This window comes from Cynocephalus volans, chromosome 11, assembly GCF_027409185.1.
Source record: "Cynocephalus volans isolate mCynVol1 chromosome 11, mCynVol1.pri, whole genome shotgun sequence".
In the NCBI taxonomy this organism is placed as follows: Eukaryota; Metazoa; Chordata; class Mammalia; order Dermoptera; family Cynocephalidae; genus Cynocephalus; species Cynocephalus volans.
Genome location: NC_084470.1, coordinates 128,880,898 through 128,898,833, shown reverse-complemented (window position 1 = coordinate 128,898,833; position 17,936 = coordinate 128,880,898). Strand labels below are relative to the sequence as shown.

General features: G+C 35.6%; 1 protein-coding gene across 1 annotated transcript in view; it reads right to left on the bottom strand.

Moving 5' to 3' along the window:
• The window catches only part of ASPM (assembly factor for spindle microtubules), a 67,458-nt gene that overhangs the window by 25,630 nt on the left and 23,892 nt on the right, over window positions 1-17,936 (bottom strand). The window contains 4 exon segments of the mRNA XM_063114949.1: window positions 10,816-11,010; window positions 15,632-15,760; window positions 15,873-16,015; window positions 16,111-16,318. Of these exon segments, the coding sequence (XP_062971019.1) occupies window positions 10,816-11,010; window positions 15,632-15,760; window positions 15,873-16,015; window positions 16,111-16,318 (675 nt within the window).

The window sequence follows — 17,936 nt, the reverse complement described above, 5'->3', positions numbered from 1 at the left end:
CTCTTGACCCCTTAGTTAACCTAACAATATGCTAGGCTTAACAAAAAGGGCTACAAAGTCTCAAGCTAACCCCAGTTACTGCTTTGTAAAAGACCAGACCACAGGTTACAGGTAATCAAGCTGTGGGTGTTCCAGCAGTAAGACCATTCCTTTATCCAAAACTCTCCAAACGTTGTTAAGACTGGGGGAAAAAGGGGAGAGGAGTGGTTCCGTATTACATCTTAATTTTTCTTACACATAAGTAGAACAGTATAGAGGCTGGGTACCTCACTCTTTTAGCATTCTCCATGCAGTTATGCTTGGCCCAACACACCTATCCATCAGAGGAGAGTTAGGGAGAAAATGTACATCCTGCTGACCCTTTTCCTATAAGTTTATTTGTTTCTTTCTCTACTAAGTGTCACCTGAGATTTTGTTCTTACCCTTCAGCCTGACAAAAAATGATGTGTGCAGCACATTATTTCTCTTACTAGGAAGAGAGGCATAAGTAATTAAAATATTTATGCAACTACAGTCAAGCACATTTGCTCAAAATGACTTCAAAATCCATATAAATGTAAGGTATTATTATGCTGCCTTAAAAGAAATAAGGCAAAGCAGAAATAGTATTCAGGGTCTCAGACACCATTATATTCACCCCCACTCCACCCCCAGATATTTGTAAAATCTTCAAACTACGAAATTGAAAGGTCACTGTGGACACTTTACTTTACACTTCAATAATCATTTCTTCTAAATATGCCAAGGGATGGGAGGAGGGCGGAGGGATAAACAGGTGGAGCACATAGGATTTTCAGGGGACTGAAGCTATTCTGAATGATAACGTAATGGTGGACATATCATTACATAGTTGTCAAATCCACAAAACTATACAACACAAAGAGTGAACCAGCCTAATGTAAACTAATGTATTGATATTGGTTCATAATTCATTTAAAAAAAGGACTACAAAAATAAAAAGAACAGAGCTTCAGAGACCTATGGGGCAAACTCAAATGCTATTAAGAGTTCTGTCATCAAAATTCTAGGAGAGGAAAAACAGTGCAGTGCAAAAATATTTTTGAAAAAATAATGGCTCAAATTTTCCCAAATGTTGTTATAAAATTATATATTCAAAAAATTCAGTAAACCTGGAACAAGATAATCTCAAAGAAATCAATGGCCAGACACAACATAATCAAGCTGCTGAAAACTAAATCACACACACACACACACACACACACCTCTTAAAAAGTAGCCACAGAGAAAAGTCAAATTACCTGTAGAAAAACTACGATTTGAATGACATGATTTCATCAAAAACCATAAAAAATATCTTTCAAGAATAAATGTGAAATAAACACATTCTTAGATGAAGAAAAACTAAGTAAACTTGGAACATCAGGAATGAAAGCCGAGCAAAAGAAATAACAAATATCTGTACGAATATAAGAGAATATTCTGCTCATGTGCTCTTTAAAATATTATGGCTGAAAGCAAAAAATTATAACATTGCATAATGTGATTTGTAATGTATGTAGATGTAATACATAAGATAGCTACAACATAAAAGTGGTAGGGGGAGTTATCGGGACCTAGATAGTGATGTTTTCTACATTCCATTTAAAGTGGTAAAATATTGATTCTAAGTGAATAAAAAGTTATGTACACTGTAACCCCTAAGGCAACCACTAGAAAGCCTACATAAATGGATACAGTCAAAAAGAAAGTAAACTAAGGCTGGCCATTAGCTTAGTTGGTTAGAGAGCAGTATTATAACACCAAGGTAAAGGGTTTGAATACCCTTACTGGCGAGCCACCAAAAAGGAAAAAATAAAAATAATCAATAGAAAAAAATGAACTTTCAAGTCAAAAAGAAAGTCAACTAAAATGGAATACTGAACAGTGTTCAAATAATTGAAAAGACAGGAAAAAAGAAAGAGAAGAATGAAGGAGAGAGAACATTCAGAAAACAAAACGATAGACCTAAAACCAAACAGTACCCCCTTATCCATGGTTTTGCTTTCAGTGGTTTCAGTTACCTGTAGTCAACTATGGTCCAAAACATTAAACAGCAAATTCCAGAAATCAACAATTCATAACTTTTAAATTGTGAGCTGTTCTGAGTAATGTAATGAAAAGTCATGGTGTCCTGCTCTGTCCCACCCGGGATGTGAATCATCCCTTTGTCCAACGTATCCAAGCTGTATATACTACCTGGCTGCTAATCACTTAGTAGCAGATCGACTGTCACAGTATTGCAATGTTTGTGTTCAAGTAATCCTTATTTTACTTGATAACGGCCCCAAAGTACAAGAGTAGTGATGCTGGAATATTGGTATAATTGTTCTATATTATTATTAGTTATTGTTGTTAATCTCTTACTATGCCTAATTTATAAATTAAACTTTATCATAGGTATGTATGTATAGGAAAAAACATAGTTTATATGAGGTTCAGTACCATCCGTGGTTTCAGGCATCCACTGGGGATCTTCAAATGCATCCCTGCAGATTAGGGAGAACTACTGTATTAATAAAATAAGGCTGGCTGGTTAGCTCAGTTGGTTAGAGCATGGTGTTGATGACGCCAAGGTCAAGGGTTCAGATCCCTGTACCCGTCAGCCACCCAAAAGAATAGATAAATAAAAATAAAGAAATTAATACTTAAAATATAAATGGTCTAAACCACCAATTAAAAGATTTTCAAAACAAAAACTATATGCTGTCTATTTAAAAATTCACTTCATATAAAATGTTATAGATAAGTAAAAAGTAAAAGAAAAAAAATATACCCTGTAAATGATAGTGAAGGGAAAGCTGGAGTGATCATTTTAACAGCAAGCAAGGTAGACTGCAGAGCAAAAAAAATTACCGGAGATAAAGAGGGACATTGCATAATGATGAAAGGGTCAACTCACGAAGAAGAAATAACAATTCCAAATGTGTATGCATCTAACAACAGAGCTTTAAAATACATGAAGCAAAAACTGGAAGAATAGAAAGGAGAAAGACAAATCCACAATTATAACTGGAGACTTAAATATCTCTCAGTATTAGGATAAAAAGAAAGAAAATCAGTAAAGATATCAAAGTATTGAACACCATCAACCAAATGTATCTATCTGACATTTACAGAAAACTCCACCCAACAACAGCAGAATACACGTTCTTTTTAAGTACACATAGAACATTCACAGAGATCAGGGGTCAGTAAAGTTTTTCTGTAAAAGGCCAGATACAAATGTCTTCAGCTTTGTGGGCCAATTCTGTTGCAACAACTCAATTTTGCTATACAGTGCAAAAGCACCCCTTAAATGATACATAAATAAGTGGCTGTGTTGTAAAAAACTGCATTTACAAAACTACATGGTAGGCCAAATTTGGCCCACAGATTTGCCAATCCCTGAATAAAATGGATCATATCCTGGGTCATAAAAAAACCTTACCAAATGTAAAATCATTGAAATCATGTTCTCTGATCATGATGAAATTGAACCAAAAATCAATAACAAAAAAATAATAGCATGATCTCCAATACTTGGAAAGTCAATAACAAATTCTTAAATATTGTCTGAGTCATAGAAGCCTCATTAGAAACCAAAGTATATTCTGAATTGAATAAAAATGAAACTATACCATATCAAAGTTTGTGGGATGTAGCTAAAGCTGTACTTAGAAGGAATATAAGCCATTAATGGATTATATTAAAAGAGAAAGGACTCGAATCAGTTAACCTAAGATTCCACTGAAAGAAGCTATAAAAAGAACAAAATAAATCTAAACAAGCAGAAAAAATTAAATGATAAAGAGCAGAAATTAATGAAACCAAATACTTCTTCAATGAAAAGATCAAGAAAATTAATAAACCTCTGGAAAGACTGACAAAGAGAAGAGAGAAAATACTAATTACAGTATCAGGAATGAAAAAGGGAATAGCACTACAGACTCCTTGGACATTAAAAGGATAATAAAGACTTACTATGAACAACTATATACACATATATTCAATACGACTTACATGAAATGGGCCAATTATAAAACTACAAACTACCAAAGCTCATCAAAGATTAATCATATACTAATGTTAAAAGGTATAATTTGTAGTTAAAAATCATCATATAAGGAAATGTCTGCTCCAAGATGGTATCACTGGTGAGCTCTACCAAATCTTTAAAGAAGAAATAATGCCAATCCTATACAAGTTCTTCCAGAATATATAACCCACTTACTGAAGCCAACATTACCCTGATGCCAAAACCAGACAAGAGAGAACAAGAAAATAGATCAATACACCTCATAAACATAGATGCAAAACTCTTCAACCAAATATTAGCAAATGGAGGAATATACGAAATGAAAAACACATCACAAATGTGAATTGGAGGGGGGAAATGAAAGGTTGATTAATGGACACAAATTACAGCTAGATAGGAAAAATAAATTCTAGTGGTGTACAGTCAAGATGGACATCTGTAATAAACAATAATTAATTGCATGTTATCAAATGGCTAAAAGAGAGATCAAATGTTCATATCACGAAGAAATGATTAAGTTTTGCAATGATGAATTTACTAACTACCCTGATTTGATCATCACACATTGTATACATGTATTGAAATATAAGTCTGTATCCCATAAATATGTATAATCAATACGTTTCATTAAAAAAATAAAATTAAAATAAACATATTATTCTAAAAAAAAAAAACCTGTGAATTTTATCCTAGGAGTGCAAGTTTACTTCAAAATTTGAAAATCAATAAATGTTAACAGTGTAGGGAAGAAAAACCATAGGGGCATATCCATTTATGTAGAAAAAGTATTTGATGAAACTCAAATCCATACATGATAGAACTCTTAGTAAAGTGAGAAATAGAAAGGAACTTCTTCAACCTGATAAAAGGCATCTACACAAAAATCTACAGTTTATATCATACTTAATGTCAATGTTAGATTGAGAACAAGGCAAAAATGTCAAACTTCACCACTCCTATTCAGCATCATACTGGAATTCTTATTCAGAGAAATAAGGGGGAAAAGGAGAAAGAAATAAAACAATATATAGACTGGAAAGGAAGAAAGGCAGATGACACGACTCTCTGTGTTAGAAAATCTTAAGGAATCTAAAACAAAAAACAAAAACATAAAAACTTCCCAGAAGTAAGTGAGCTTATCAGCAATGCTATAAGACACAGGGTTAACACATAAAAATGAATCTATCTATAAAAAGTAATGAACAAATAGGAACTGAAATTAAAAAGCAATACCATTTACAATGGCTCCAAAATATACGAAAAAGGTATAAATCTAACAAAAAGCTTATAGAAAAATCAAAGATCTAAATAAATGGAACACTAAACGTAGTATAAAGATGTCAATTACCCTCCAAATATGTATAGATGTAACACAATTCTGATAAAAATTTGGCAGGATTTTTTGAAGATACAGAAAAGCAGAACCTAAAACTAATGGAAAGATAAAGAAATTAGAATAGCCCAACTCATTTTGAAAAAGGATGAAGTTGGAGGAATTACAATACCCAATTTTAAGGTTTACTATAAAGCTACAGTAATCAAGGTGCTGTGGTATTGGTGAAGATACAGACAAATAATGGAACAGAATAGAGTTCAGAAGATCCACTCGAATATAGCCAAGTGATTTATGACAAAGCTTCAAAGACATTTCAGTGGATAGACAGTTTTTCAACAAAAAATATCGGAACAATCGGACATCCACATGTAAAAAAAGTAAAAGTGAACCTTAACGTAACCCTTATACCTTAGACAAAAAATTAACACAAAATACACCATAGATCTAAATTTAAAATGGTAAATTATAAAACTTGTATAGTACTTACATATGACACTAAAAGCACAATCCATAAAAGAAGAAAAAAATGATCATTGGAATTCATCAAAATAAAATACTTATCTACGTAAAAACCCTGTTAAGAGCACAAAAAGACAAGGTACAGGTTGGGAGAAATTGTTTCCAAACCACTGATGACAAAAGAGTTCTTATCTACTAGATGCAGAGATTTCATGTAAAGCTATGTTGCAAGTCTGAAAGACAGAAAAAGGACCAATGGAATTTTAAAAATACTTGAAACAGAACGACACATGTAAGAATATGAAGGTCATTCAAATACTCCATGGAAAAATTCGTACTATCTTTCAATTCTATTTTTCCACGAACTTTCTGAGGTACCCTTGTACTTAATGTACTAAAGGTAGCATTGTCACAAGACAGGGATGGTTGTTTCAGTAAACCACAATGAAACAACTGGATAAACATATATAAAAAAATGAAAATGGTCTCTAAAACAAATCATATGCAAAATTTAATTTCAGGCGAGATCTAAACCTGAAAGACAAAACATTAAAGCTTATAGAACATAATATATAAGAATATCTGCAAGGCCTTAGGATAAGGAAACACTCCAAGGTACACAAAAAAAACACTAACTACAAAAGAAAATTAAGACCATCCATGAGTAAGACAAAAAACAGTAAATCAGAATCGGGGAGAAGATGTTTATAATACACATATCCAACAAAGGTCTAATAACCAGAATACAGTATATGAAGATCTCTTATGAATCCACAAAAAGGCAAACAATCAAATTGAAAAATTAATACAAGATTCTTGAGGCTGGGCAGTTAGCTCAGTTGGTTAGAGTGGTGCTGACAACACCAAGGTCAAGGATTTGGATCTCTGAACCAGCCAGCAGCCAAGAAAAAAAAAAAAAAGCAGCAAAAAGATACGTGAAATAACACTTCATAAAAGAACATTTCCAAAATGAAAATGTGCTCAATATCATTAATCAAGAGAATGCAAATTATAACTACTCTGAGTACTACTGCACAACCAACACAATGGCTAGAACTAAAAAGACAATTTCCAAATGTTTACATAGGAGTGGAGTTACATGAACTGTTATAAAAAGCTGATGGGTTTTAAACCTGTACTTTGAAAAACTCTTTGGCAGTGTCTATTAACACTGAAATATATATACCCTGAGAACAATTTGTACTCCTGAGTACAAACTGAACAGAATGAATACAATTTATAGCAAAAGACACATTTGTAGCAGCTTTAATAACTCAAAACTGAAAAGCCAAATGCTGATAAGCAACAGAAGTAGTAAATTGTGAAATACTAAACAATGAAAACTCAACAGATACACTCAACAACACTGATACAATAAGTATCCCAAATGTAATAATATTACATGAAAGAATTTATACAGTTTAAACTGATCTTATATAAAATTCAAAAAACAGGCAAAACTAAATTATAGTGTTTAAAGATGATGCATAGGAAAAAGGCATGATTAGCATGAATTGGCATAAACATTACCTTGGGCTGGGGTGGGAAAGTTAATTAAGAAATGGCTTCTGAGAAAGGTGGTGGCCTAGGTGTTAGTTACTTGAATATTCAATTTGTGAAAATTTGCTAGGCTCTACGTTTTCCTTTTATACTATTTTCTATATGTAATATTTCACATTTTTTAAAAAAGGCTCAAAAAATGATAATTTATTAAGTCAGAACTCCTCATCTATCAATAACTGTAGCCAGATACAAAACTTTCAAATGTATAAAACAGATTAAATTTAGGTCATTCAGGAGCATGTTGTTTAACTTCCATGTGCTTGTACTGTTTCCAGAATTTTGTTTGTTATTGATTTCTAGTTTTAATCACTTGCGGTCTCAAAAGATACTTGAAATGATTTCAATTTTAAAAAATTTGTTGAGACTTGATTTGTGACCTAACAGGTGGTCTATCCTGGAGAATGTTCTATGTGCTGATGAGAATGTATATTCTGTAGTTGTTGGATGAAATGTACTGTAGACGTCTGCCAAATCCAATTGGTCCAAAGTGTAGCTTAAATACTATTTCTCTGTTGATTTGCTGCCTAGATAATTGGTCCAAAGTTGATAGAGATGTGTTCAGGTCCCCAATTATTATTGTATTGGGGTCTATCTCTTTCTATAGGTCTAACAGTGTTTGCTTTATATATCTGGGTGCTCTGGTGTTAGGTGCATATATATTTCTGACTGTTATGTCTTCTTGCTGTATAGATCTCTTTATCATTATATCATTTGTCTCTTTTTATGATTTTTGGTTTAAAGTCTATTTTATCCAATATAAGAATAGCTACTCTGCTCCTTTTTGGTTTGCATTTGCATAGTGTATCTTTTTCTATCTCTTCACTATTGGTCTGTGTATCTTTACAGGTCAGGCAAGTCTCTTGTAGACAGCACATAGTTGGGTATGCAGTCTTTTACTCCAATCAGTCAGTTTGTGTCTTTTGAATAGGGAATTTAAACCATTTACATTTAAGATTGTTATTGAAAGATACTGCCTTATTCCTGGCATTTAACTGCTTTTCGTGTGGTTGATTTAAAATATCTTGTTCCTTTCTTTCCCTTTTATTGTCTTTAGTGTTCCTTGTTTTGTTTTGTTTTGTTTTGAGATCATATGGTATAGTTTTTCTCTTTCTCGTTTGCATATCTGTTCTACCAGTGGTATTTGTTCTTTCTTGTGTATTCATGGTGGTGATTGTCATTTTTTGGGTTCCAGGTGCAGGACTCCCTTAAGGGTTTCTTGTAGAGCTGGTTGAGTGGTGGTGAACTCCTGTAGCTTTTGTCTGTCTGGGAAATACACTATTTCCCTTTCATTTCTGAAGGACAGCCTTGCTGGGTACAGCATTCTTGGCTGGAAGTTTTTTTCTTTTAGTATTTTTAATATATCAGCCCATTCTCTTCTGGCCTGTAGGGTTTCTGCTGAGAAATTTGCTACTAGTCTGATGGGGATTCCCTTATAGGTGACTTGATGCTTTCATCCTTGCTGTGTTTAGGATTCTCTCTATGGCTTTGACTCTTGACAGTTTGGTTACAATGTATCTCAGAGAGGACCTTTTGGATTGAATCTGTTTGAGGATCTTTGAGCCTCTTGGATCTGGAAGTCCCCGCTCTATCTCCCAATACCTGAAAAAATTTTTTTCTGTTTCTTATCTGCTTGGGTTATTTCAAAAAGACTGTCTTCAAGATCAGAAATTCTTTCCTCTGCTTGTTCTAGCCTGCTGCTTACACCCTCAATTGTAGTTTTTATTTCATTGAATGAGTCTTTTAGCTCTAGGAGTTCTGCTACATTCTTTTCATGGTATTTATCTCTTTGTAAATTTCCTCCTTCATGTCCTGGACGTTTTTCTTATTTCATTGTGTTATCTGAGTCTGACAGACTGTGTTACTTGATAGTTTCTTTAAGATTATTACTTGGAGTTCCTTTTTAGACCTTTCAAGTTTTTCCTGTTTTTTGGGGTCTGGTAGTTGAGAATTATAGTATTCCTTTAGTAGTGTCATATTTTCTTATTATTTAATATTTCTAGTATCCCTATACTGATGTCTCGTGAAGCAGTTTCTTCTATTACTCTGGGGTGGCTTTTGAGGAGAGAGCCTCCCTCCTGTAGATTTGTTATATATTATCCAATGGGTAGGGTGTTTTAGTTTTGGTTCTGGGTAGACTCAGTTGTTCTGGGGGGTGCCAGCAGCTATGTTTGTGGGCTGGAGCCATATAAGCAGCTAGGCCCACACAGGTGGATGGGGCTGTGTGGGTGCATATGATGGACGGGACTTCATGGGAAGCTAGATGTCTGGAGCTGCATGGGTGGTCAGAGCAGCTGGGTCCACATGGTGGGTGGGGCTGCCTGTGTGTCTGGGAAGGCTGGGGCCAGGTGGGTAGGTAGGGCCACACAGATAGCTGGGCTGTTGGGGTAACGTGGGTAGCCAGGGCAGCACAGACAGCTGGAAGGCAGGAGCTGTGCAGATGACCAGCACTGCGTGGGCAGTATGGTCTATGTGATGGGGTGTGCTGCGCAGGATGAACTCCTGTGTAGGGAGAATGGCTGTGGAACTAGACAATGACACAGGCTACTGCACTGGTGGAAGGGGCAGGCTAGGGCAGGAACAGGAGGAAGGTTACTGCTCGGAGGTGATCATGACCCAGGAGATTCTTTCTGCTGCAAGGGAGAATTCTTCTTGGCTGATCCTGGTGTCAGACTATGGTAATGGCTGAGGCCTCATGCCTCTTTCTCCTCTATGCCTACCCTGCTTGGTTTTCATGTTCACGCCCCTGCTGCCCTCCCACACTCTGCCACCGATGCGTCCTTGCTCTGGTCTTTCTGTGGGAGGATCACACATTGGGCACCTCTAATCTGCCATGTTGCCCCACCCGCCCAAAGGATAAATTTAAATAGCACAACTTTCTAATGTTATTAAAATAAAATTTAACATAAAAAACTAATTTATATAGATGTAAGTAACAAATCAATTATGTAAAGTAGATATGTTACATATTTTTTACTAGAAAAAATGACAATGGCTTTCTATAAACTAATTACAAGCACTGTTATGTGCCAACTAAGTGGGCTAAAGAGAAAAATGTGTACATTTGTCCCAAAATATAAGTTTCTAAAACTCACAAAAAAGATAAATAAGAAAACTTGGTGGGTATATGGATATACATAGAAGAATGGTATGGTATGCCAGCACGTCTCATAGAGTGGAAGACTGCAAACCTCTAACATAGAACAACTAAGACAGAAGGGATATAGAATTAGAACATTTGTTCCTTACGTTTTAGGTTTATGCTGAATAAACATAAGCAAAGAGTTCTGCAGGAAGTAAGGAGGTGTTAACTATTTGTTAAATTAAATATTAGAGAAAGAATGCTAAAATATTTTCATTGAAAACTTGATCAAATTTTGCCTTCTTTCCTAAAAAAAAGTCATTACATTTTTTTAAATTTAAAAATTAATTCAGGATACTATACCTGAATAACTGAGGCCGATTTATTTTGAACTTTTGCCAGTTTTTCCTTTTTTAACATTAATAATTTTCTCTGTGCTAAAACTCTTCGCCAAAATTTCTGAATGAACAGCACTGCATTAACCTCTTTTTTCAATCGTTGTTTAGTGAGAAAATTGATTACAGCTGATTGAATAATCCTTGCAGCTTTGTCTCTCTCCTTTAAAAAAAAAAAAAAAAAAGAAAATCAGCAAATGTGAATTAAACATTTAATCACTTAAGACCTTAAATTATTCTTTATAAGATAATTAGCTGTTCAACATTAATCAAATTGATCCTGAAAACAGCCCAAGGCTACTTGTATTCATCTTTGAAATTATAGATACTTCTGGGGATGTGGAAATGGCTGATAGGTGGGCTTGCAAATATATTTGCATGATGAAACACAGATTCCTAAAAAATATTCTAAGATAAAGATCACAGACATGTTCCATCTATCATAAATCCAATCAAGATAAAGACAATTTGATATGTAACATGGTATTGTTATTTGGGTCCACTGAATTCATGCTTCACTTTTAGGAAAGGGGTGGATTGGATGAGGAAAAAACGCTTTCAATGTAGTATTGCTTTGTTACAATTTGAACAAAGCAATACACAAAAGAAGAAAAACAAAATACCTCTTCCTTCAGCACAGAATATGTTGTGGCATTATGCCATGGAGGCTTAAGAGAACAGAGTATAGTTTGGGTGTGAGAAGTGGTATCTGAGATGCCCAATGCCATCAGTTGTCAAAAAGGAGCCAGCTGCCCTGGGAACACTAGAGAACACTGCCCCCCTCCATCTCTCTGTTTCTGTTATTTCTGATAATGCTCCTGTGAGTGATAACACATTTTATGTCTGGCACCATTCTAAACATTTCATGAAAGACATGCTTAAACCTCACAACAACCATAAAAATTAATGAGAAGATACTACTCTTATTACCATGAGGAAACTGAGGTAGACAGGTCAAGTGGCTTGTTAGTCTACTGACAGCATAGGCAGGATCAGAACCAGAAAGTGTGGCTTCAGAGTCCATGCCCTTAATCACTTTGGTATACTGTCCAAGACTAGATTTATCACTTTACTTCACCTGCACTGGAAACTAGAATATGAGGTATTTCCTCTGGTGGAAAGGAACAAGTTATAGCATGTCCGACAACCTTTTATGTTGATGCCTGGGACAGTCTAGCATGCAAGGGTGGGCTCTACACAAAGATTAACTATAGATTCTAATTATTAATTAATAATTAATAACAATCAGTGGATGGTATCTGCGACTGGAGGCTACACAATATGGGAACACAACAATGGAAGGGATCAAATTATTATTCTAACATTTGAAAAAAGTAATCAACATATTGAAACAAATACTAAGGAATGGTAAGGGCCATACTGGATCACTCCTCTGAGGAGAAAAGACTAGACAATTCTAAAATTGGTCTAGGGGAATTATGTATGTATCACACAAGTAGATTAAGCCTTCTAACATCATTGTCAGTGTCCCTGGGAAACCTATGGCCTTTAGGGCTATAGAGATGCAGGTTAAAAACACACCCCTATTAGTCAATAAACAAATAAATAAGCACATTAAAAAAAAAAATAATGCAGTTCAAAAGTATATAGCATTTGGGCCAAAAGTTATCGGGGCTAGGGGCATTCTGGACAAAATAGGCTAAGGTGAATTTAAATTCACATCTCAGGTTTTAGATCATCTCCACCTCAAGCAAATCAAAATGCAACAACTTTATGTGACATTAGAGAAGCTAGAGACAGAAAGTAAATAAATTCAAGAAGGCAAGTATAGTACAAAAATTAGCAACTATTTGAAAACTCACATAAGCTGATGCTAACATTTCTATGCCTGCAGTCACTGGCTCTTCTCTAAGTCAGACTGTGTATCATCATTCTTAATCCCACACCGCTGTGGACCTAGCTAGTCATTCTTCTTTTATTTTGCCTCACATATGGGCCAAATAGTAGGATTTACTTTGCATTATGCCTAGTTTATGGCTATCTGTTGACAGGAAAAACTGAGAGCTAGAATGTGTGAGGGAATTCTCGGATAACTCATCAGGTAATTCTGATTACTTGCCAATGTTTCTTTGTCACTATGAAAGCTTCAGCCTCTCTGTTATTAATGGATAGTTTATATAAATTATAACAACTGCATAAAAATAAAATATAAAACCTAAACAACAGCTATCTTAAGATAATGTTTATATGCCTACTAGCTTGTAATATTTCTACTAGGATATTTAGGGAGCCCACTGCTTAATGTTCTAAATGGAAAATGAAAAGATATAATTGGATGTTAGTGTAATTATATAAAAGACGTATTGTCACCAAGAGAAAGGAGAGAAACAGTGGTCAGATTGGGCCAATGAAGTTTAATCATAGGTACAGAAACTTCTTTTAATTTAGTCCTTCAAAAACAGATACATTTCCACTATTTGCACTAAAGAAATAAATCAAGAAAAGAAACCTCACCAGCAAAAAGCTAACAAAATTCAACAGTTAAAATCTGATTACTACAAGGCTCTCTTGAGCAGAAAATAAAGCACTATATATACTAATACATACATACAAAGGGTCTTCAAAGAGTTCATGGAAAGATTCTCATTATCTTTTTAATTACATTTTTCCAAGAACTTTTGGAAATACCCTCATATTCTGATTGATAGCTGTTTCTTCTAATTATAAAACTCTCGTTTAATGACATATGAAAAGAATGAATCAAATAACTGGCCAGGAGATAGTTTTTCCTGAAACCTTTCTTAAAATAATTCTCCTAGAAGCTTCCAACAGTACTATTAACCTGCAAGTGATTTGTGGGCAAGGAGGCAGCTCCTGAGGAGGACGGGACACAAAGCATATGTAGTAGCAGAGAAGACCATTTATGCGTGTAAGATCCTACTCATTTTCCAAAAGTTAGTACAAAAACTTTGAGTGGACAAGAGCAAATTATTTCCACTAGTGTTATTTCCAAGTCTGATACGGTTTAAGAATACCAAAATTTAGATGTTTATTCAGTCACTAAGAACTTTATCATAAATGCTTTGTAATTCAAAATTGAGGAGCGATACCAGATGGAGCCTATTTCTAAATCGTCAGCCACTTCAAGGCTTCACGGAGCAAGAGATGGCAAAAGGCACAGCTATGCCCTTCGTATGAAGTTGCTTGGAGGAGGCAGGGGAGAAGAGGGCCTTGGTGGCCCCCAGGCTAGCAAGACCACGAACAGAGTTCCCGTGGACCCACATAGCAGCGAGAAGCCACAGACAAGTGAAAGAAGGAGCCACTCAGAGGCTGGTGAGTCATCACAAGAGACTGCTGCACGGCCCACCCCATGGGAAATGTTTGGAGCATCGGTGGTGGGGGAGAAGGGCCACCAGGGGAACACTGTGGCACAGCATGGTCAGCTGATCTGTCCCCAAACAGTTTAGGTCCACTCAGTGGAGACTGGTCAGGAATATAGAACTGCAGCAGTGCAGTTTGCTGAAAAGTCTCAGACCCGGACCAGAGTTTCCACACAACCCAGGTGTACCGGACCTTACAAGACCCATAAGTACATACAAGGTCAACAATTAAAAACTGAGCTACACAGAAAGGCTTCCCCAGGGATCAGCAGCAAAGCAGCAACTTAGCTCAACCACAGGGATCAAGTGCTGGTCCCCACATGAAGATCCCCCATTTTAGAAGTAAGCAAAAGACAACAAATCAGTTCCAGTACGGAGTTTAAGTGGTAGGAATAGAGAATAATCCAACACAGAACTGAAAGGAAAAACAAAATACCCACAGATCAGAGACAAAGTCTGATATTAACTAGTAAAGGTCTAACACCACCAAGAACACCTACTACAAAACCTAGAAGGACAGGTAGCTCCCTGGGCTCCCAAGCCTGGGAGCAGGAAGGGCTGTGGGCTTCAGCCACACTATCCCAACAACTATAACCAGTCCAGCAACAACCACCGAGCTGCCACCAGAACCCCTCCGGTCCCCCCTGCTAGAATGAGAGGGGTGCCACAAACCTCAACCACATCCCCCCTTTTTAGTCTTCCAACCCTATTTCCTTTCCCCTTCCCTTCATCTCTTCCCCCCAACTGTTCCACATCTTAGAATCTAAAAAAATAATATCAATAAATAAATTTTAAAAAATGATATTTTTCTCAGAATTAAAGAAAAAAATTGTGTTAATGCAAATCTTTTACTGTTGGGGTCACAAAGGGAAACAATTAACAACATCTTTATCCCTGTATCCAGATTCTAAACATTTTGAAAAATAGAACAATAGAAACCAAAATGCCACTTTTAAAACTAATAAATGATACCAGAAGATGATTTAATTGTAAAAAATAAAAATTAAAAAAAAATAAATGAGCATCCTAATTGAACCACAAAATCAGACATTTGATGTGCAGACCCAAGCAGCACTGGTTGAGGTCAAACCTCACAGAGCACAGCATGAAAAATTAATGGAAAACTCCTGCTCCCTGGAGGCAGGCTAGATTCCAGTAGGAAGAAGGGAAGAGCTGAATCAAGCATCCCTAGTTTATTCTTCACAAATTCACAAAGCAGATAAGTTATTCCTCTTCCCTAGAGCCTGGAAGATATATCAAATAAAGGAAATAGAAATTAGGGAGAAATATCCACACTCGGCCAACCCCAAACACATACACACAATTATTAAATTTATCTCAATAACATCATTTTCAGTAAAATGTAAAATCACATCAAGAATCAATCAACTGGCATCTATGAAGCACAATTCACACTATGCTGTTTTCCTTTTCTAGGAGTACCTGATGAAGTTTTAGATCTATTTTTAGTTTATATTTTCTCCATGTTGTCTGTATAAGCCGAGCAGCTCTTATTTCCTTGCGAAGATCCAAGAGCCTTGCACAAAGAAATGACAAATAGGTAATAACCACCTAAGATAAAACATAAAAGATGAAGACAGAACATCAACAAAGAAACACAACTTATTATCATCTTCTGAAAATCTTATTAAGAATTATTAAAAGAAACTCTTCATTTACTTACCTTTTCATTTGGAATTGTATTTGACATATCTGAATGATGAATCATAGCAGGTATTCCACCAAGGTCTCTAACTGCAGATTTAATCAAATGAAAATTTTTCTTTTCATTTTCTAGAAGCTCTTTGTACAGTTCTGAAGTATCTTCTATTATGCAAGTAAAAGACAGAAATTAGACTGCAGTAGCCAAAACTCAGACATGGCAAAGAATTGGAAAAGTTAATTATCAAAAAAAGGCTAACCATGATTTAATGCCTTAAGCGACATATCTAGAGAACTATCATCAGATTCGGATGATGAATTTAACACCACTGAACCAGTTTGTGTGCATTCCACGGTTTGGGTAGTACGCTGACATATAGCATCAAAAGGCACATAGCACGGATGGTAGTGGTGGATCAGGTAACATAACACACGGCCATCTGAGAAGGACACTGTAAAGTTCTCTACCTGATGAGAAATACCAGAAAAATAATCAACTGTAGTTAGATAGTAATATAGATACAATGGTTTTGTAGTCCCTTACTTCCTTTTAATAGCTAAGAATATCATACCAGTTGCTAACAGAACCTATTCATAGCCTAATTGTCAATTATGAAATACTAACCATTCCAAAAGTAGGATCTGATTATAACATCACTGTCCTAGGTTGAATGGTGCCCCTCAAAACTTCACGTCCTTCCCAGAACCTCAGAATGTGACCGTATTTGGAAATAGGGTTATTACAGATTTAATTAAGGTGAGGTAATACTGGCAGAGGGTAGGTTCTTAATCCAATATGACTGAGATCCTTATAAGAACAGGACACACAGAAACAAACTCACAGGAAGAACACCATGTGATGACAGAGGGAGAGACTGGAGTAATGCATCTATAAGCCAAGGAATGCCAGTGATTGCTGCCAACCATCAGAACTAAAAAGAAAGGCTTGGAACAGAGTCTACCCTAGAACCTTTAGTGAGAGCATGGCCTGGCCAACACTTTGATTTCTGACTTCTAGCCTCTAAAACTGTAAGAGAATAAGTTTCTATTTTAAGCCACCCCATTTGTAGTAATCTGTCATGGCAGTCTTAAGAAATTACAATTATAGTCAATTCCCATTGTTTGTGAACACTGAATTAGCAAATACTGAACCATTGCTCATAAGGGAAATTACAGGGTTATGTTCCTTTGAGCCCCTGGTTACAACATTGTCATCAACCAATATATGACCTTGTTTTATGTGTGCTTCTGATTTGATAACATTAAACTCACAGCCAACAGAGCTATAATTCATGCCTGAATGAAACTTACATAACACACGCACTTTCTGCATATGGCTCCTCACAGTCTTCTCTTAGGAATCTAGACAAGTACTTCTGCATTACACTTGAGGGCCATTTAAATGGGAAAGTCACCAACAAAAAGCAGAAAAGCGCAAAAAACACAGCACAAAATAGGCCAGGAAAAGGACACTTGTTTATGTATGAGAGCTGAAACAAGAAGGCAGAGTGTCTAAGAATAAGTGCCTTGGCATTTTCACATCAGCAAATGACCACAAAATGCCACCAGTATGGACAATGGCATTAGAAGTAAATTTTAGTAGTATGCAAACTTCAAATATGGAATCCAAGAATAACAGAAATCAACTGTATCTTCTTTGGCTCTCTAGTACTTAGCTAAAACATAGAAGATTATCCATATATTTGACAATTTTTCTCCTAACAGCTCTTCAAGGTGTAACAGTTTACCACATTTAGTTACATGTACTCTGTATCACTGTTCCTATTTTATATTCCTTACCCAAGTGCCAGAACAGTTTTTTTCACCTATTTACACTTAAAAGTACATCTCATACAGAAATACAGTAGCAATCTAACAAATGATTACAGGAACATTCAACTTAATTTTGTTTTTTCTTCCTCCTCTACCGAGTGGTAAGGTTCTCCATTGTCCTATTCTGCTTGGTGGTTTTATTTGCATTTACCTTTATAATAAGGTTATAAAATCCTTTTGTGTCCCAGTTCTACGTAAGGATCTTCTATTAAGACTAGGGCAACTTCTTTCTTAGTGATAAATAAAATTATTG